The sequence below is a fragment of the Hemiscyllium ocellatum genome, chromosome 16 (assembly GCF_020745735.1).
Source record: "Hemiscyllium ocellatum isolate sHemOce1 chromosome 16, sHemOce1.pat.X.cur, whole genome shotgun sequence".
NCBI lineage: Eukaryota > Metazoa > Chordata > Chondrichthyes > Orectolobiformes > Hemiscylliidae > Hemiscyllium > Hemiscyllium ocellatum.
Window position 1 is genome coordinate 16,017,699 of NC_083416.1, and position 21,709 is coordinate 16,039,407.

At 41.2% G+C, this 21,709-nt stretch overlaps 1 protein-coding gene across 4 annotated transcripts in view; it reads right to left on the reverse strand.

Moving 5' to 3' along the window:
• Positions 1–1,358: 1,358 nt before the first annotated feature.
• LOC132823345 (F-box/WD repeat-containing protein 11) overlaps positions 1,359–21,709 on the reverse strand; it is a 182,180-nt gene continuing 161,829 nt past the window's right edge. For all 4 annotated transcript variants that reach the window (XM_060837063.1, XM_060837064.1, XM_060837065.1 and 1 more), the window contains exons 10-13: positions 20,822–20,932; positions 19,251–19,329; positions 15,331–15,520; positions 1,359–3,370 (exon numbers count right to left, since the gene is read on the reverse strand). In XM_060837063.1, coding sequence (XP_060693046.1) covers positions 15,359–15,520; positions 19,251–19,329; positions 20,822–20,932 — 352 coding nt within the window. In that variant the 3' untranslated portion in view covers positions 1,359–3,370; positions 15,331–15,358. The remainder of the gene's footprint in view (positions 3,371–15,330; positions 15,521–19,250; positions 19,330–20,821; positions 20,933–21,709) is intronic.

The following is a 21,709-nucleotide window of genomic DNA, read 5'->3' on the forward strand; positions in this document are numbered from 1 at the left end:
CTTGGGCCAGAAGGCCGTTTCCATACAGTATGGAATCTAATCTAATAAAGTAAAATACAATGAAAAGATTCAACAGATGCCACAATCTGGTGCCATTTTGAATAGTTTCTGAGGGTGACCTTATAGAGATATATAAAATCATGAATGGCATGGGTAGGATAAATAGGCAAAGTCTTTTCCCTGGGATAGGGGAAATCCAGAATTAGAGGGCACAGATTTAGGGTGAGAAGGGAAAGATATGAGAGAGACCTAAGGGGCAACGTTTTCACACAGAGGGTGGTACATGAATGGAGTGAGTTGCCAGAGGAGGCTGGTACAATCACAACAATTAAAAGGCATCTGGATGGGTATATGAATAGGAAAGGTTTGGAGGGATATGGGCCAGGTGCGACTAGATTGGGTTAGGATATCTGGTCTGCATGGACGAGTTGGACCGAAGGATCGGTTTCTGTGCTGTACATCGCTATGAGTCTATAACAATGAGGATAAAAGATATAATTGAAAGAGTTCCGAACTCTGAGCTGGTTTAGTAACATCATTGGTGTTCCCAACTCTCAACCTGCTGCCAGACCCACCAACATAGGAGTTGCAACTCTTTAGGTGCCATCTCTGTGCTACTGGAGCCACTGTGCCTCTACTGGTGTCGGAACCTACACAGGCCCCACAACCAGGAGACCAGCAGCTGAGCCGGGGACTCTTTTACACCAGGATTCCCTGCTCCAGAGCATATCATGCTGCCGCCATCACAGCGGCTGCCTTGCCAACATCAGGAGTCCTGGTTCGGAGCCTACTGCAACCAGGAATCCCTAGCTCCCTGCCAGACCAAGCCACTGCTACTGTCTCCCAAGAGTCCCACTCTGGCTGCAGTCCTCGGAGATGTTGCCTTGCTGGTGCCACCATCTTGAAAAGTCCACTGCCACCAGTTGCTGGAGGAGCTTTGCTGCCGCCAGCCACAAACACAGGGAAGGTGGCCTTGGTGCCATTGCCACCTCCAGCCACAGTGAGGAGCCACATCCACCAATCCCTCTGAGCGCCAGGAGTTGCCATCAATCCAGGTACGGTCCACACTACTTGCCACACTGACTAATCCACAGCCAAAGGCTCCAAAGAAAAGAAATTGAAAGAAAAAAAAGAATCAAATGGAAAAGCAAAAAAACAAGAAAGTATGTGGGAGTGGAGGAGTTCCAGACAAGAGACTGCACACAGCCCTGCTACTTTGCTGCCATGTTGAATCTGCGACAATACCTCAGAAGAGTTGCTTGCTTCTTCCTCAGTAACACATACCATTTCTGCGCCCACGTTTGTCACTATGTGAGCTAGTTTGAGCTGGTTTGAGAGAAGATCTGCAATAGGCTTCATATTTTGTAACTGAATTTATTAAGCACATTCCACGTTAAAAGCTTGAACTGATAAACAATTTTCTGTACATTTATAACAGTCTTTATGAACTGTCAAGACACACATACTTATTTCCACTGGAAAGTAGGCAGGGTTCAGAGGTTGCAAACATAATTACATGATATAATCATCGCATCCCAGCGCTTCCAGAGCATCAGTCGTACGGTCTCATAACAGGGTCCACAGCTGTGAGCAGTAAACATACTCGCAGAGTACAGCCAATGTCAAAACAGCTCCTTAATCCTCAGATCCTCGCATTCCTGCTACATGGTTCTGCAGCTGACAACTGAAAAAATTCCTTTGCAGTGACATACTGGGCACAGGACTTCAAAACAGGTCTTTAAATTAAAGCATTACAAAATATACACCTAAACACAAACAAGACACCATCTCTGTGTGACTGCACACCTTGTGTCTCAACCAGATAAAACACAAGCAGCTGCTCCCCTTTCTCAAAGGGAGAAATAGAGGAAATAAAACAGTACAGAATCTCAGCTTTGGCCATGACAATGTTATATCCTAGTTGCCAGTTTTCGATATACACAAACCATTGAGGCAATACTTACAGGTAACTGCTTGTGCAAAGATAATTACGTTAGTTGAGATGTCTTAAAACAAAGCTTTCACTTTTACAAAATGTGTGCTCCAGTAAATCATAACGTATGTTATTTTGAGGGCAATGGGAAAGAGGAGGAAATATTTTTAAATAATCTGAAGCTTGTCTTGCAGATGGGTAAAATACAAGGAAGGATATGGAATATATACAAAAACAAAGAAATTTAACAAATACTTGGGCTAAGAACTGCACCTTGGACTACTTGGAAAAGCAGGAAATGGGAAGAGAGAAACAAGAACAACCGGTTATTAAATAATTTTGAATTCAAAATTGACTTTTGAGTCACAAAATTAAAATTTCAACAGGCCCATTACACTTTTAAAAAAGGGGAAATCTTTTAAAGAAGCAGAGTAGCAATGTTAATGAACTGGAAATAAAATGCATTTTACTTTAAATCACAGTAGTGGCGTTGGTTCAAAAAGGGACTGAGACAGGGGCACAGCAATCTATGCATAAATACAAGCCTTTCACAGTTAGTGCAATATAGCCCTCCGTTAGTTCAAGAACATTTAGGAAAAGGAAACAAAAATCCCATGAGAAGGTTCAAATAGGTTACTATACAATCAACACACAATGTTATGTACAACTAGCTACATTCGACACAGCTCGAATTGCATGTAATCTTCATATATAAGCAGCTAACACTATTTACTGTTAGTTTTATATATATATATTATTATATATATATGTAAAAAAGAAACCCCCCTTTTCAAAAAGCTTACATTTTAGGAACTCATTTGATGCACTGTTTCCTTGTCAAGAACGTGCATCCATTTGTAATCCGAATGAGAGAGACAGAAAGACAACCAATGAGAGGCCTCTTCCGAAATTTTGACAAAACGATGCTTCCTAATACATATCGAAGCTTTGAGAAATTCAGCTCGTTGTCCTACAACAATATGGCACCAAAACAAAGAAACAAACGCCCAACAAATGACTTCTTCATCCCCTTTCCTCAGGGTAAAAGTGCAAAGCGATACTGAATGAGCCAAATCCTTTCCTCTCCAAGATTTGGCAGCATTGCCCATTTAGAGGAATCCATTTCTGAAACACTTAGCTTTGGGAACCAGAGACTGCTCTTCACTGTACAGGGCATTGCAGGTGGCCAGGCTCCTTAAATGCAAGTTCTACTGTAAATGTCATTTCAGAGTTCTCTGAGGAAAGGAAATACAGGAACAAGGGGGAAAATAGTAAAGAAAGACAGAAGAGGGGAAGGTATGATGTACTATACTGATAGCTTGCTGGCTTTGATCTGTCCACGCCCACAGAAACCAGGTCACCACAACTAAACATGGCTCTTTGAGCATAGTCATCTTCAGGCTCTCTGCAGCCAATATCCAGTAGTAATTCCAGCCCCTGTTGAGTAAAACAGAAATGCAGATTGTAAGAATTTGGGTTTGATTGGCCATCTCTCTCAAAGCTTACTTCCCTTCCTCCGCAAAGGATAAAATCAAATTTGATATTCTAACACAACATTGAGTGAATGCAGCACTATCAGAGATAAGACACGAATTTGAGGTCCTGTCACCTTTTCAGGGGAAGTAAAAGGTCTCCTCGCAGTATTGTGCAGTCCAGCAAGTGAGTTCTGATGCCCTGTTATATCAATCAATCAGTCGGTGATGTATAGAAGTTATCTGGTTATTTTCACATTGTTGTTTGTTAGAGCTTGCATTGAACAAACTTCTTGTTTTTGCTACACTGCAACAATGACTATGCTTCAGAAAGTAATTTATTGGTTAGTGAACATTTTATAATGCCTTGAAGTTATGAAAGGCCCTGTATGAATTGCAAATCTTTCATTTCAAAAGTGAGTAATATATGAGAAGGCCATCTGATCCTGCAAGCCTACTCTGCCATTTTATAACATTGTGGCTGCTCAATCTTAACTCTACATTCCCATGATATGCTTTCACCATTATAGAACATAAAAAAATACAGCGCAGTACAGGCCCTTTGTCCCTTGACGTTGCGCCGACCCAAGCCCACCTAACCTACACTAGCCCACTATCCTCCATATGCCTATCCAATGCCCATTTAAATGCCCATAAAGAGGGAGAGTCCACCACTGCTACTGACAGGGCATTCCATGAACTCACGACTCACTGAGTAAAGAATCTACCCCTAACATCTGTCCTATACCTACCTCCCCTTAATTTAAAGTTATGCCCCCTCGTAATAGCTGACTCCATACGTGGAAAAAGGTTCTCATTGTGTTTTTTGCCAAGTATCTATCCACCTCTGCCTTCTAAATATTCAAGGACACTGCTGCCAGCACATTTTCAGAATGAGTACTACTCTCCTCCCCTTTTTAGGATCATGAAATCCCCACAATGTGTTAAGAGACCATTCGGCCCATCAAGTTCGCAGCAACCCTTTGAAGAGCATCCCATCCCGACCAAGAACCCCTCTCCCCATTAGCCTATATCTACCCTGGCTAACCAACCTCACATGCACACCCCTGTACACTATGGGCAATTTAGCATGGCCAGCCCACCTAACCTGCACATCTTCAGGAAATATAATAGTAGTAGTACAAAGTCCCATGCAAGGACTGCACAAAACACTACATAGGAAAAACAGGAAGACAGCTAACGATCTGCATCCATGAACACCAACTAGCCACGAAACAACATGACCAGCTATCCTTAGTAGCCACACACGCAGATGACAAGCAACATGAGTTCAACTGGGACAACACTACTATTATAGGACAAGCCAAACAGAGAACAGCCAGCGAATTCCTAGAGGTATGGCACTCATCCACAGATTCTATCAATAAGCACATCGACCTGGACCCAGCATACCGACCACTGCAACAGACAACTGGAACTGACAACCGAAAGCAGCAGAGACAAACCACTATAAATGCCGGAGGAAATATCACAGAAGCGCTTCACAGGAGGCTCCCAAGCACTGAGGATGTCACCTAGACAGAAACGTCTGCAACACAAATTCCCAGCTCGGCGAACAGAACCACAACAATCGAGGTTCCTCTGTATCGAGATAGCAGTGGTTTCAGCTTTATACAGAATGAAGCTTTGTGCTGATAGTCCTTTCAGACCATCAGCTTCACACTTTTGACTTACATTGTCTAATCCAGAATCAATGTTTAAAGATGGCATCTTTGCTTTCAAAGCCCTCCACAGCCTTGACCAATGCGAATTCTAATCTCCAGTCAAATAACCCTGTTATCCCAGTGCTCCTAAAATCTGGCCCCCATTATTCTGATTTCAATTGCTTTGTCTTTTACTGTTGAAACCATCCCCATCCAAGCAACTGGACAGTATTCAATCACACTAATGACTTATGCATTGTAGGTAGTGGTCAGGCTTTATTGCAAAATTCCTGGTTTCTGACCTCATCTTGTAGCCACGGCATTTATATGGCTGAGTTCAGTAAACTCTTTTCTCTCTTCTCCATCCCTACCATAGGCTGGAAACGGTGGTTTCAGTGATGGTAATTCTATTGAATGTTGAAGGGAAATGGTGATGTTCTTTCTTGTTAGTGATAGTTACAGCTTGCCCACTCTAGTAGCAAGAAACATGTGTGCCACACATCAGCCCGAGTGTTGCTGGGGTCTTAATACATCTTGAATATTGTGTAATCAGTAAACTGATCTTATGATGGAGGGAAGGTCATTGATGAAGCAGCTGAAAATGGTTGGACCTCTGGCACTACCCTGGAACTCCTGCAGAAATATCGTGGAGTGAGATGACTAACCTCCAACAGCGACCACCGTCTTACGTGCCAGGTATGACTCCAACCAGCAGACAGTTCACCCCCTTGATTTGCTAAGACATTTTGATGCCATACTCTGCCAAATAGGGCCCTGATGTTAAGGGCTGTCATTCGTACCCCCCCCCCCCCCCCCCCCCACCCCCCAGAATTCACACTGTGCACCAGCTGCTTCAAATAGTCACTATTAATGCATGAAGTTCATAAATGAGGCATTCTCTTTGCAAGAGCCAAGATTTCTTTTTCAGGTCTCCTAATATGTCAGAAATGCCATTTTCCAAAATGCTGACTTCCTAATTGATAACTTTGATGTTTCGGCCTTTCAGCAGTTTCTGACCCAAATGGATGAGCATTAGTCCGACTGGGACCACTGAACCAGGAGCAAATGATACAAGTATGAGAATATCAAACTGCTCTGCTGAAGGTTTTCTTTTAAAAAAATTTCATCTCAGAACTGAGTGAACAAAGAGCCTTTCTGCGAGCTGACAAATGAAACCCTGTGTAGTTTTACACCTTCACCATTCTCAAATACAGCTGCCACCAACACTGACATCCCTCATTCACAGCACTGGAAACTGTGCACAATGCAAAACCACAAAATGTTACATCCTCTCCTCCAGGTGTATCTCTTTATTAATTCATGGTTTGAGAACTCCCTATTAGTTCAGCTGGCAAGTGTCTGACCTGGTAATGAACTGCAGAGAGTTAAAAAGACCCCAAGCCCTTTTGCAGGACCACAGCCAGGACAGCAGTGGGGATGTCTCAGCCTGTTTGCTCATACTAGGAACACATGGGAAAAATGTAGAATTAGACCAAGTGTTCAGACATTCAGGAACTCCTGAAAATAGACAGACAGGATACCTCAATACTGTAAAACTTATACACATTCAGAATATCAGCTTCCATCCATAAGCATTAGCTCAACAACAGAAAGGGTGATAATAATTACATGCCAAAGTTCCAGCACCATCCTGATCACACCATACCAACAAATGCCCACTCAAAGCTTCAGTGCCCAATCCATGCTGACACTCCAGTGCAGCACAGAAGGAATGCTGCACAGTCACCAGTACAGTCTTTCAGTGGAGATGATGAGCAGAGGTTCTGATTGCATCCTCAGGTAAATGAGAAAGATCTGATTAAACTTTGTGGCCCCTTTGGCCAATGCTGTGGAAACAAATGATCCTGTCATTATCTTAATGCTTCTTATGGAAGCTTACAGCTTGCCATATGGTTGCCACACTTCCTACATTATAATAGTGACTACAGTTCCAAAGTACTCTATTTGCTTTAATGCAGTTTACGTTTGAAGAAACATTTGATTTTATGTCATGGTTTTCATGATGTCAGGACAACCTAAAGCACATTAAAAGCTGTTAAATACTTATAAAGGGCAGTCATTGTTTTAGTGCAAGAAATCAAGCAACTAACCTGTAAACACCAAGATCCCCAAGACTGCAGTTATGCTGACAAAGTTATTTTAGTGGATGTTGGCTGAAGGATAAATATCAGGCAGGACACTAGGGAATAACTCCCCCTTTCCTCCCTCTAGTTGCGTCATTGGAATCTCTTCTCTGCACCCGAGAAGCCAAATGGGGTCTTGGTTTATTATCTCTTCCACACACAGCATGTCTTGACAGTGTGGCATACCCTCAGCACTGTGCTGGAGTGTCATCTTAGATCATATGGTAGATCAAGTCTGTAAAGGGGACCCTGAGTCCACAATGCTCTGCCTCAGAGGGGAGTGTACTACCACTACATTTACTGCTAAGTGAGAGTTAAAGATATCAAGATAAAATAAAGATTAAGTGGCTTCTTTGCTACCTTTCACCTACACAGTTGAGATGTCATTTTTTGATTCAGTGATATTGCAAATCATCTAATATTCTGAACAGAGATTTCACTGTTATGTTCTGAAGCAAACCTGTGTAGGTTCAGCTTCAGTTAACTGCCCTTGTCTCAAAAACTAAGATAGAGCCAACTGCACTCATTAACATGGTTCCAAGTGCAACTTTTGAGAGAGGAGGGCTTTGCAAAATCATGAAATCAGACAGCAATCATCCCCCCAGTAGAATTAACAAGTCTGTGGTAACACCGCAGACACAGCATGTACTATCTGCACACTGTTAGCAGACAAGCCCAACCCTCTCCTTCCCCACTAATGAATGCAACCGTTAAATTTATGCCATAATGGCCAGACTGGCATTAGATCAGCTTTGAAGATGATGTGATGGAAAATGGAGTCATTTATTGATGGCTATGAAATTCTACACTAAAAGATCAAAGTTAAGATGCAAGGTGGGATAAGAACTACATTTCTGTAGGCCTGTGATAAAATAATGCCGTTTACTATTATTTTTATTGGCCATGCTCTATTCTTTGAACTTATTTTTGGCTGGTAATTAATTGGGCAAGAATCCATCCCAACAGTCTGTACTCAAAAGGAAAGAAAATACTGTCCCAGTGTTTCAGCATAGACTTCAAAATAAATTGAAATTGATAAGGGATCAGATGAGTAACGTCTTCGTTCCTGAAAATTGAAGTACCCACTAAAACACCACAGGAATGGACTGAATCAGTCAGTATTGTGTTCCAAGGGATAATTCGCTGCAAAGAACGATCTTGTTTTAAACAGCACTGTGCTGTTTACTTGAACACAACAGATGTCATGCGGAGTTCATTTACATCCATAAACCCACATTAAAAGAAAACACACTCCCTAGCAATGACAGGATGGCATGCCTCAGGTCAATGTGAATGGTAAATCTTCCTTAATCTTTGCACTTGCCACAAGCAGCAGAAGATGGCTCAATTAGAGAACTTGTGTGGCTCAAATCTTTATGTGAATGATTCAAAAGTTTCATTTCTCACAGACAATGTTAGTTTTGGAAACGTAGCCAGATGAAGCCCCCCTTAAACAAGAAGCTCACATTGTCTACATTGCAAGAGAAACTGTTATACCATCTTTCCAAAAATAGATAGGGTGAGTTTGAAATTGATTGTCCTGCTTGAAGCTTGGATTTGGTGGTGTGTCAGGCACATTCACATTTTATGGTCATCGGTTTCCAACTTGCCCCACAAGCACCAAACATGAAGCAGCAGACAAAAAAACCAACTTGCTACTGCAGACAGATGACCTGAAGACTATTAAATACCTCAAGTCATTGGCTTAGATCTTGAGCTGAAGCTTATTATAAAGCAAAGGGACCACATGGAAAACAGTAGTTAAGAAAAGTAATTTTAAAAGTAGTGAGAATGCAGTAGTTGGTTACAATGCAGGGCATCTCTGAAACCTTACAGTGGATGGAGGTTCCATAACCAACTGCTGGTATCCAGCTGTCTTCTCTGGGTAGCGAAAACTCCAGATGTGCGAAAATTACTGGAGGGTAGTGCCTTATCGGATGGCTTTACAAAAGATGATCTAAAAAATTTTGCTTAGGCTTCAGGTTAGATTTCTGCATTGCCAAGCTCACTCCACGATAATGCGATGCGACTGGATCATCATATAAACCATCTCTCCAGATGAAGTGTGCACGTAGAGGATCCTGTAATGCTGGATGCATCAAAAGATGCGACTATGAACCAACATAAGGTGGAGGAAAACCAGAAGAGAACACAAACAAGGAGAGTGAAACTTTGACCTAAGCAGTGACTCCATGAATGCGAGCTGGAGATGTGCTGCACAAGGCTGTCGCCTGTAACTTGAATGAATTGAAGTAATGTAGCCAACTTGAACTGATCGTCTTTGACGAGTCTACTGGAGAATCTGATAACTACCTAGGAGATCCCACTAAACATTCTGGGGCTACAAATTAGAACATAGAGAATTTCTGTCAACCTCTTCCATTTCCATAACCTGAGATCCTCGCATTTATCCAACATGAGCATTTTGGGCATCCCAGGAAGGCTTGGCTTCAGCTGCCTCGGCACTAAGCTCTGATATTGCTACCCTAAACCTCTTCATCCTCAAAAGCTAAAACCTAGCTCTTGAATTCACATTTGAGGCACCAATCTGCCACAATATCTCCTTATGTGGCTCAATAACCAATTTTACTTTGGTAACACTCCCATGAAGCACTCTGGGCAGGTTTACCTTGTTTCAGGCGTTACAAAAGTGGAAGTAATTCTGTCACTGCAAGACAGCCAGCCAACTGAAAACGCAACAGGTGTGCATAACCCTGCGCCTCAATAGAACATGCAGTCTGTCTGAGTAAATTACTGTAGATGCTGGAATTTGTACTCAAAACATGAGCTTGCTCTCTCTCCATGGATGCTGTCTGACCCGCTGTGATCTCCAGTATTTGTTGTTTTTAGAACATGCAGTCTGCCTGAAATACTGTTGCAAAATATGCTGACATTTGGAATGAAGACCAAGTTGCTTGTGGGTTGAGTCTATTACCATTAGAAATAGGCTCAGATGCCAGGTTGAAATTGATACAACAACACACTGCACTTGGAGAAACGAGTGTAGTTTGATTTGGTGTAGTTTTGAAGCTCAAGAATGTTTTGCTGCTCATTTGCCCATGAAATGACAAGTGGGACAAATCTTCAGTGGAAACAGCAACATTCCCAAACAATGGCAATGATAATTTGGTGCTTCATTGTCTATAATCCACTGCAAAGTTGTGAGGACTCATACTGGTGACATCAGAGCAAATTAAAATATCAAAGGGAAAGGTCAGATACTGAAGAACAGCTTGTCCTTTTCAATTCCTTTTCTGTCCTTTTCTCTGGTTTGCAGAATGTTGAATCAGCTTTGCCTATTGCCAGTGTGCAGGACATCAAGAATGAATAAAAGTAATTTTTTTCATTAAAAGGTACAATATGTTCTTGTATGGTCCTATGTCTACAGTGTACTGTTTTCATTGGAGGCACCACAAAATAAGAGTGTGATGATTTTGAACACGTACTGTACAAACTATTGCAAATGCTTTGCTCATTTTCAGTTAAGACGTATTCTACACTGAATGGTGTTGAATTGAACATCCATTACAGGCATGCAACCACATTTGCCCTCCATGACAGAGAAAAGCGCATCAATCTCCAAAACTCATCACAACCAATGGCTCTTCAATTTAGTCAGTGCAGTGTTCAAAACTACAATTTGGAGCATCAAATGAGCCAATGAACTTCATTAAATTCTGATCAATTACATTTCCTGAGGTTCATTGGTTTATTAACCAATTTAGTAGAAAAACAACTTGTAGTTGGAGAGATCAAAAGTCAAGACTCTTTATATCCTGCAAATCAGCCACACCTGCCTTCCCACATCATCTACACACACGTCAGGAGAGTGATGCATGAGTGTAACTCCAAAAACACACACTGACACTATCCAGGATAAAGCTTGATTAACACAACATCCACATTTACTCTCCTGACCTCAGTATCAACAGCATGCACCATTTATAAGGTATGCTGCAGAAAATCTCCAAACATCCTTCAACCGCTCCTTCCTAATATACAACCACTTCCATCCAGAAGGATAAGGGCAGCAGACATGTGAACACCACAACCTACAAGCTCCCCTCCAAGGCACTCTCTATCCTGTCTTGGAAATATATTGCCATTCCATCACTGTCATTAGGTAAAAATCCTGAAATTCCTCCCTAATGGCATTGTGGGTCTACCTATAGCACATGGACTACAGTGGTTCAACAGGCAGCTCACCACCATCTGCAGGGGTAAGTGGAACAGGGAGTAAATGCTCCCTCATCCAACAAACTCACATCCCATGAATGAATTTTAAGAAGTGTTTTCCCCGTTAAAGCACAGTTTAGGAGTGCCAGAGTAAAAGGTTAAAACAGCCAGGTTATCATATGGGAACAATTTTAATCAGGTTACAGCAATGAAAATGAATTCAACAGCAAAGAATGAAGAATTTGTTCCAGGCCAAAAACTGTCAAAAATTATATTCCAAACTACATATTACTTTCTTTGACGGCTAAAGGCGAGCAGCAAATGCAGTCAGTAGTGCTGAGCTGTGACTGCTAAAATTAAAGTTTCACTTTCTATGAAAACGTTTTTTGATTGCAACTGTAGCCCATATCAGTTTCTGCTGGAATGCAATGCACTGTACATATTACCACCCATATCTTTATCAAGATTAAGACTCATCTGACCAAAGAAAAAGCCATCAGTTCAACTTGCTCCACTGGAAGCATATATTTGACAGCTCATTTAGTAAGAGTGGCCTTGAAGTACAGGGCAAATTGAAGTATGTTGGGTGTTAGTCAAATGGGGAGCAATCAACCAGATTCCATTCCTCATCATTATCCAGCTAATGCTTCCTGGAAGTATCTGCAAGGAAACCAGACTCACCTACCTATTAACTTGCACAGTTTGAGCTCACAAAAGAATGGTCAACTTTGACAGGCTCGCCAGGGCTTTTAGATCTGTATGTTAGCACTAATAATAGGAAGGCTGATAAGCTTACATGCAAGATGGACAAGGTAACTTAAGTGGATATATTATGCGGTCCTATGAAATGTGTTTAGCAAACTCCATAGCAGTTTACATATGAGCAACTACAAATGCCTTTTGTGGAACAGTTTTAAATTCTATGATTGTAACTTTTGATTTCAAATCTGTTTTTAAGTTTTGTCAATCACATAGAGGTACTACATTACAGCCAGGATTTAGGGACATGCTTGTCATCTAAAACAAGAAAGAAATTTTCAAATATCCTTCCCACCAAAATTCAGCTTGATTTGTGGAGATAAGTATTGACTTCTTTAAATGCTCATGTCCAATTAAATTGAAGTTGTTTTGATGTATTAATTTACATCCCTTTACAATGCTGTATATGAACAGGTTTGTGGCAATATCTTGGAAAGTGGCTAGTGCTTTGCATGGAGATGTACTGAATTCTGTTGGCTTTAATAGTTCTTATATCCCATGTGAATAGAGAATGTTCCACAAACCCTTGGTCAAGTTGTAGTAGTATCCTTTCATTGCCAGGTCTTGCATTCACTTCCAGCATGTGTCCCTACAGGATTGTAAGGCTATATTGAGGGGCATGGTATGTACATCTATGTACACTAAAACACAAGTCATTTCAGGCTGCTTGTATTCCAGGCTGTTTCAGGCTTTTTCATAAGTTACTATTTTCAATACAGAAATCTGTAGAGGGGAGAGAAGGGACAAAATTGAGAGTGCCACTCTTTGAAGTTTGGAGTTAGAAGATCACATATGACAAAGCAGTAGACTGGCATGCTCTAAAGAAACAAAAAGTGAAAGAACACAACAGAAAGACACCGGACACATGAGCTGATACGAGGAACAGATTACTGAACTACAGCTAGGATATGTATCTTACTGTAAGGAAGTGTCTTAATTGCTAATCTGTAATAGAGGTCTCTGATCTCTGAGAATAACGTTAACACATGTCATGGTGGCCTTCACGTGAATTTGAGAGATTTCTGTCCAGTGAAGGTGTGGATGAAGAACATGACCAGGACAATACAGCATTCATCCGCTTTGGACCTGGACTGTTGGTCACCAGCATCGACGCAGATAGCACTCAAGAGCACGGGCAGGCCAGATCTGAGATTCAAGACCCAAAAGATTCATTTGGTAGAACAGGAGCAGAGGGAGAGCTGTCAGAATGTGGTGTAGAAGGAGGAAGATCAGGTGATACAGGTACAGTTCTTTAGGGATGGTTTCACATTTATTTTGAAAATACAGCAAATTCTGGAGGAAAGAGCATACTGTTGGCTTGAGCATGTGACATTCAGTTTCACTTGGGCTGGAGGAATATCAATATTTTATGGTGACCCATTTCCCAAAACAGGTCTCTCCTGATAAAAGATTCTAAAGAAAGAAATAAAGCGCAAGCCTAGAAATACCAAATCATGTCAGGCATATAAGCAACAAGAAATACATTCCCATTCTAGAACTATGCCCACACACTAAACTCCATCAATAAACACAGCTTACATTCTATCTACCTTCCCTTGAAAAAAAGGACCAGAAATGACATCACCCACCTTAAGAAACCAAGACCTATAATAGAGGTGGGACATACCACCAGCGCTTCACCAGAGACTCTCTCTGATGATGTTACCTCGTATGGTGACGAAACATCTGAAAACAAACCTTCAAGCGCAGCGAATTAACTTACAGACTTAACACTAAAACAGACTAAAAGGTTAAAAATCCAATACAAAATGAACTTTGATTGTTTTCAAGAGCCGCCTCTCCATTTCGCATTAAATTGACATCTCTTTCAGGAGAGGACTGGCTGACACAGAAAGAGGAAATGTTACAATAATGTATAAGATTTTTATTTTTGCAGACTGGAGTTGAAGTGTGCTGTTGGGCAGAATAAAGAGCATCCACAATGAATCTGAGCCATGCCGCATTGACTAGATGCCTGAAGTAGCTCCTGAAGTGTTTTGTTTAGCCTTGACGGGCACAAAGTAATATCTGAAATAAGCCACTAAAAGTCAGGATCTTTCTACAGCACAGAGCTCATTAAAAACCCCAAAGGTGAAAATTTGGTTTCTGTCCTAGAGTTATCTTATTTCAGCAATTCTGCATTTAAGCCATACCAGCAATTCGTTAGGAGCAAGTACTTATGGTGTACAGCAGCCAAGCTCACCGGGAATGCAGCTGAACAACTTAGCCAGGCTGCGAGACCTTCTGCAGCTTCTGCTAACATGGGTTAGTTGATTTCAGGTCTCTGAATCATCCCTCAAAACTCAAGCAATGTATACTGCTGATTCACACTGCTTTGGGAACTTAGGGAAATCTTATAGAATGTAGTGCCTTCACTGGACTGTAAATGTAACCAAGATAGCTTCCTTTTTGGAACTCCAGGGCCTGTATTGAAATCTTACAAGCTTTCTGACAAGATATATACAGCAAACATGCCTGTAAAGTCGGTGAGATCCAGACACCTCTAATTTCACTTGTATTGCTTGTCAGCATTTCTGTTTAAAGCTACTCTGCTGCAAGAAAAGCTATAAGTTGTAATTGCACTAAGATCACAAGAGGCAGGAAGTAGAGATTTACTGCTGTGGATACACTTTTAGGGCAACTTCAAGCAGCAAGTATCCTGTACCATCCGTTACTCAAATCACAAGTTTACAACTGGTTAATTAATCAACACATCTCAACTGACGTTAATCTGCTTATTCACACAGTATACTAACCCCCATGTTACTCACTGTAATTCTATCAATGTTAATGCAAAATCTCTCACACCTATTGATCCATGCCTGCATTAACTCCTCTCCTATAGCACCCTGTGTTACTGACTGTATGCCTACTGATGTGATTCCAACTCCCTCACTGTCACTGGGTAACTCCTTTTCCTCAGCAGCACCTTACTGACTGTACCTCTACCTGATGTAATTCCAGATCCTCCCACTGTCATTTAGGAACTCCTCTTGCACTCAACACTCTCTTACTAATATCGGCCAACTCCCTCAGTGTTGCTCAGCAATCACTCTCCACGGTAGCCCTTACACAAACACAGTGTCCGGTTACAGAGCAGTACTTGATGAAGTTGGGTTCTGGTCAGCAAAAAGAGGATGTTTGGTTAACATGGATTAGTTAAAATGTGAACTCAGCAGCACCTGCTCCAGGTAGTGGCCACGTATCCCGTTATCTGGAGATGTAAGTGTACGTCCTCGATGGAGAGCGTGTTTCATTCTGGTTACTTGATGGCACATTCAGGAAATCCCAGATCAGAATGGTATCATCATGGGAACTACTGATGATCTGAAACTCATCGAACTGCAGTCGAAATACTCGGCCAGAGTGCTCCTGCAAATCAAACATTGGGACAAAGGCATGTGAACGTACAGTAGCTTTCACTATTGGAATCTAAAGAGATTTCTCTCATGCAGTATGTGCCTACTTAGGGATATTGTACTGAAACAAGACTATCTTCTACATAACATGCAACTGATATTTTGCACTTGCTACAATATGGTTGACACTTAACTGTTGTCAAGGAATATGGAACAACTTTGTCAGTGAAATCCACACTTCATGAACAAATTAACAAACAAGAAACCTTTCAAAACATTTTTATGATGAGAACATACAGCTGAAAACATATTGTTGAAAAAAGGCACGTTTTGTCAAAGCATTTCCTCTTGAACTCATCAGGACATTAAATTTAAGCTAAACTCAGCAATTAACTGTCATCTGCCTTAATGGATGTGCTCTCCATGGCACGTCCCTTTCAGAGCTCACTTTCCAACCGAGCAAGCACTCTTCTCTCATACAATATAAATGTTGGTTTTCCCCTTAAATTGGTATTTCTTCGGAAAAGTACTGATGAAAGCAAGATGAAAACTTTGGAATTTTTTTTTCAGCATACTCTAGTTCTGTACTACAGAATCACTATTTGATAATGTAATTTGATATCGATTATGTTGCCCACATGACCTGTTTAAGAGATATAGCCTGCAAGCCTCTGGAATTTTAAATCTTACTGCACATAAGGTGACAATGCAGATACCTGAGCTTATCTAATTTGCCCCTCTCTCCTGCTCTTTCCCTATCACATTGCAAATTTTCCAACTTCAACTATCTATCCAATGCCCTTTTCAAGTTACTGCTCCATTACCATTTCAAATGATGCACTCCAGATTATAACATCACTCTTCTAACAACTCTCTGCAACAGATTCTTTTGCCCATCGCCACAAATTGTTTCCTGTGATTATCAGATTAGCAACGACCTCACTGAATGGCAGAGCATGGGCTGAATGGTCTATTTTAGCTCCAACAGCTTATGGTCTTATGATTAGTGAGAAGGGTGCTAACCAGTTTGAGGTTTCTGACCGACATAGTTCTCTTAATAGGCAAAAGTGATTACTGCAGATGCTGGAGATCAGAGTCAAGATTAGAGTGGTGCTGGAAAAGGTCTGATGAAGGGCTTTTGCCCGAAGGGTCGATTTTCCTGTTCCTCGGATGCTGCCTGACCTGCTGTGCTGTTCCAGCACCACTCTAATCTTGACATAGTTCTCCTAATGACAACCCCAAGCCTGATGTCTCCTCTGGCTTAATTGGATGGGTAAGTGAATGGGCAATAGTTAAAGGTCGAGGGGATTGGGGTCCTGATAAATGGGCAGATGAAGTGACACAGGGGAGTAGTATGTGAAGCCTCTGCTCAAGCATACTTGCTCAAATAATGACATGCAGCCACAGCAACCCATGTTATAGGCAAAAAACAGGAAGCTTCAAAACTTCCTGCTGGGCTTTTCTTGAGTGATGATGGGTTATCTACATCTTTCCAAAGCTATAGAGACTTGGGCACAAAGCAGACCGTCATCCTCCAGCCAGCAATCAATTTACTTAGAATGTTCCAACACTCAAGCAAGGGTTAGTCTTTAACTGTCAATGTGGTTATAACATTGAGAAAAAAGCAATCATAACTTTCAGCAACTCTGTTTTACAAAAAGATCATTGAAAACTGTAAGCTTTTGTTTACAACTCTGAACTGCATCTATACTTTCATCCACAAAAATAATTATCTTGACGAGTGGTGGAAGAATGGACCATGGTTAAATGGTTACTAGACATTTCTTTTTTGCTGCTGGGTTTTGAGACTTAAATTGAGCCCATACTGAAGGAATGGAAACTGTTTTGCTCAGCATTGTGTGACAGCCTTGCATGACGTAGGTAGTCAGTCAAAGCCACGATAGACATGTATCTATCAGCTGAATTTATCTCTAATTCACACATTAAACAAACAATTTTGCTCTGAACTAATAGGATGGCTATAGATGCAGAGTCAAGAAGTATGGAGCTGAAAAAGACCTAATGAAGAGCTTATTCTCAAAACAACAACTCTTCTGCTCCTCAGATACTGTCTGACCAGCTGTGCTTTTCCAGCACACGTTTTGACTCCGATCTCCAGCATCTGCAGTCCCCACTTTCTTTCAGCCAGAGATGGACCAAACTTGGTGCATTGGGGTACTAATCTATAATTGGATGGAGAGATATTGCTGGAGTAATGAAGAAGGACCTTTACACAGATGTAACTTCATGATAACTTATTTGGAACAAGAATGGAGACACAAATGAAAATGCAAAACTATGGATTACTTATTATTTGTGACTTCCTTAACAACACAGCAAATTTAGAACACACAACAATCCAGCGCAATAAAGGCCTTTTAGCCTCCATGTTATGCAGACTTGCGAAACTGATCTGAAGCCCATCTAACCAACACTACTCCATCATCATCCACATATTTATCCAATTACCATTTAAATGTTCTTAAAGTTGGTGACTCTAATACTGCTGTAGAAGGGTGTTCCACATTCTTACTACTCGGAGTAAATTTATACAATGAATGCATTGAATCGCTACAGTATGGAAACAGGTCCTTTGGCCCAACAATTCCACAATGACCTTCTGAAGAGTAACCCATCCGGGCCCATTCCCCTACCCTACTACTCTAATTTTTACCCCGACTAATGCACCTAACCTACACATCCCTGAACATTATGGGCAATGTAGTTTGGTTAATTCACCTATCCTGCACATCTTTGGATTGTGGAAGGAAACCGGAGCACCCGGAGGGAACCCACGGTCAGGCAGTAAAACATTAAAGTACAGCCAATCCTTGCATACCCTTGTAGATATTTGTTAGCAAAGATGGGCATTAGAAATGTGCATCTCCTAACTTAAACACAGTTTTAGTCTGCTCCTATTCATAGGGGTGCAATTAACCCCCAGTTATTATCCAACACTTGTAGACAATGAATATGAATTAACAAGATAGACTTGAGTGTCCTCTAGTAGTGCAGTGGTAGTGTCCCTGCCCTGGACCAGGGAGGCCCAGGTTCAACTTCTACTGGCTTAAGATGTGTGTAATGACATCTCTGAATAGGTTGATTCGAGAAACAGGTTAATTTAAAAAAAAGAGACTTGGAAAGTTACAGGTTGCGTTCTCATTTCTGTGGTAATGGCAATAAGACCACATAAGGTCAGTACATTGAGAGAAGTTTATCTGGCAGCTTATTGGTCTCTTGCACTGCTTTTTGTTTTTGTTTGTAAACAGAATTCAAGTTTTCAAACAGCCTCACAGTGGTGGGGTTCAAACTCCAAATTCTCTGCTCCAGGTCTCTAGATTAAGAGTTCAACATCATAAAGTACTGAACTACCTTACGTATAACTACACTGCACAATTCTACAGTTCTTGTTCACTGCCATTGAACAGGACACCATTCAGCCCCTTTGTGCCAGACCAATTCATGAATCATTGATCCCAATGCCTCACTCTTTCCCGAAAGCCATGAAAATCTTTCTTTATCAAGTGTCTACTAACCCCTTATTGAAAATTATTGTTGAAGTTGCTTCCATCACCCTTTTAGGCAGTGCATTCCAGATCAGTATTTACTAAATCAAACATAAACAGTTCAATCAATCTATTAAAAATTACTTTCCATTTATGAGTCAACATAGGCAGTTCAGTACACCCTTTCCCACTGAAGAAGTACTGTTAGACCAGCAACGTTGAAGTGCAGATACATACCACCAAAGTGCGTAGACATAAAGTACTTGCAGGGGCTCGAGGATCAAGAGCAGCTTGCAAGTCCCATACTTTGATTTTGCTGGAGAGAGAAAGGAAGACAAACATATACATTTTCACGTAAATGTATTTTTCAGCCTGGAAAACATTGAGCTATGAAGGGTAAATTTAAACCACAATGCACTGTGGATGGCAACATTTTAATCCAGACTACTGTGCAGGCACATACCTACTCTTTGTAACCAATGATGTACACACATCACTGGGTAAATTTTACACAGTAGCAGGGCTTGGGTGTGATGAATGTATGCCATTATCGTAAGCACAACATTAAATGTCAGCCATGGACCCATGAGTCAAAAGGTCACAGGTCAAATACTACTCCAGAAAATTTAGGCCGTGCTTTCAGAGGTATCAGACCTTGAAAGGAACAAGATCACAACTCCCCTCTTAGGTGAGTGCAAAAGATCTGATTGCACCATTACAAGAGCATCAGAGCAGTTCTCCTCAGACTCCTGGACAACATTTATCCTACAATCCATGGCACCAAAACAGATTAGCTCATTATATATATCACTGCCATCTATATACAATTTTAACATGAAAGATGCTAAATAAAATTTTAAGTTCTTGTTTAAGAGTTTGGTTCTAGGAAGCTTAAAGGCATACGTTACAATGCAGAAGTCCTGAAAAAGATTATATAACAGTAGGTAAGGGTTTTAAAGGGCTGAGGAAACAGGGTCCACACATAAGGATTAGGTAATTGATATATCTTTTCTGCACAATGTGGAGAGAATATTTTGAGATTTATGTGCAATTCATATAAAAGTGATTCTCAGAGAAATACAGAGTTATAAAACTCCATCATAAATCCTGTCTGCTTAACTCTTTGCCATTTTCTTTGAGTATTTGATAGTTAAAACTATACCAAACATGATACCAAATAATTAGGTTAGCAGTTAGGAAGAATTTCTTTTGCAAGGCAGTTAAACCTAAAGACTTCAAACCCTGAATTAAAAGATTTCTTATTGGCATTGCAAATACAATTCCATATCATTTTTCAGAGCTGCACAGATTTTCTAGAAGGGGAGAGTAAGCCATGGATTAGAAGGAATTTGATTTCATAAGCGGCAATGGAGGGCAATTTGCTAAAGTCTTGCCCTTTGGTCTTTGTTGCCTTTCTCAACAGATTGAGACACCTGGGGAGAGAAGAGGAATGGTAGACAAGCCTTCACTGTATCAGAGCTTCCAGTTATCCTTCCTTGGGTCACTGCAGGCTGCCAATATCAGCAGATTGAGACCTTCATCTTTGGCTTTTATTCACTGAGACTGCAGCACTCTGTAGCTCCTGGCTCACATAATTCAAACATGTTAAGCCAGCAAAAAAACAGAAAGCCAAAGTTTGCAGAGGTGTTGTAGAGCAGGTAGGCAGGACCTGCATGGGTTTCCTGAGCCACTTTCCAATATTACAGTACTGGCTCCACCTTAAAATATTGTTCGAGTTTTAGACATCCCAAAATAATGAGACACAATATAAATGCAAATGTTCAAATACTGTTCAGAGTTATACGCACCCATCGTAAGCTCCACTCACAATCCTCTTGTTGTCAAATCGAATGCATCGTACTAATTCCTCATGGCCTTCTAAAACCCTCAGACAGGCACCACATTCTATGTCCCACAACCTGTAAGGAGGAGTGCCAACATGATAGACATTTGCTATATTCAGTTGATGCTTCAATTATATCAGTAAATGGATGTGCTCCTCTAAATACTAGTGTCATCGTAAGGTGAGAAGCGTCAGTCGTGGTGAAGAGAATTCCTTCCTGTTTGGGAATCACCTGTCATCAGTACCTACCTCTCACCGAGTGATCTACAGGATATGTTCCCAACATCATATGACCCTCTCCACAATCATTAGTCTAGACAGCCAACTCAGGGTCAGCTCTTAGCAACCATGACTTCCTACAGAGCCTGCTCAGTGATATCAGGATAGCAGCCAAGCTGTGAAAGACTCAAGCCATTTCACAAAAATAAAACTGGCATTGGTAGAAGGTCAAACCAAATGGCAACCTTTCACATGAGAAAGTAATGAACGGGATGAACAAATGCACCGTAAGTTCTCTTACTTACAGGTATCCATTTGTAGAGTTCTCTCTCATTTGGTGTAACTTTATGCCCATTAGGAACAAGAGGATTACCAGATTGGAAACAAAAGATCAAAGTCCATCTTGTTCTCCTTTCACAATCTGACTAACTGCATGAGTCATAGAGATGTACAGCATGGAAACAGACCCTATGGTCCAACCTGTCCATGCCAACCAGATATCCCAACCCAATCTAGTCCCACCTGCCAGCACCCGGTCCATATCCCTCCAAACCCTTCCTATTCATATACCCATCCAAATGCCTCCTAAATGTTGCAATTGTACCAGCCTCCACTACATCCTCTGGCAGCTCAT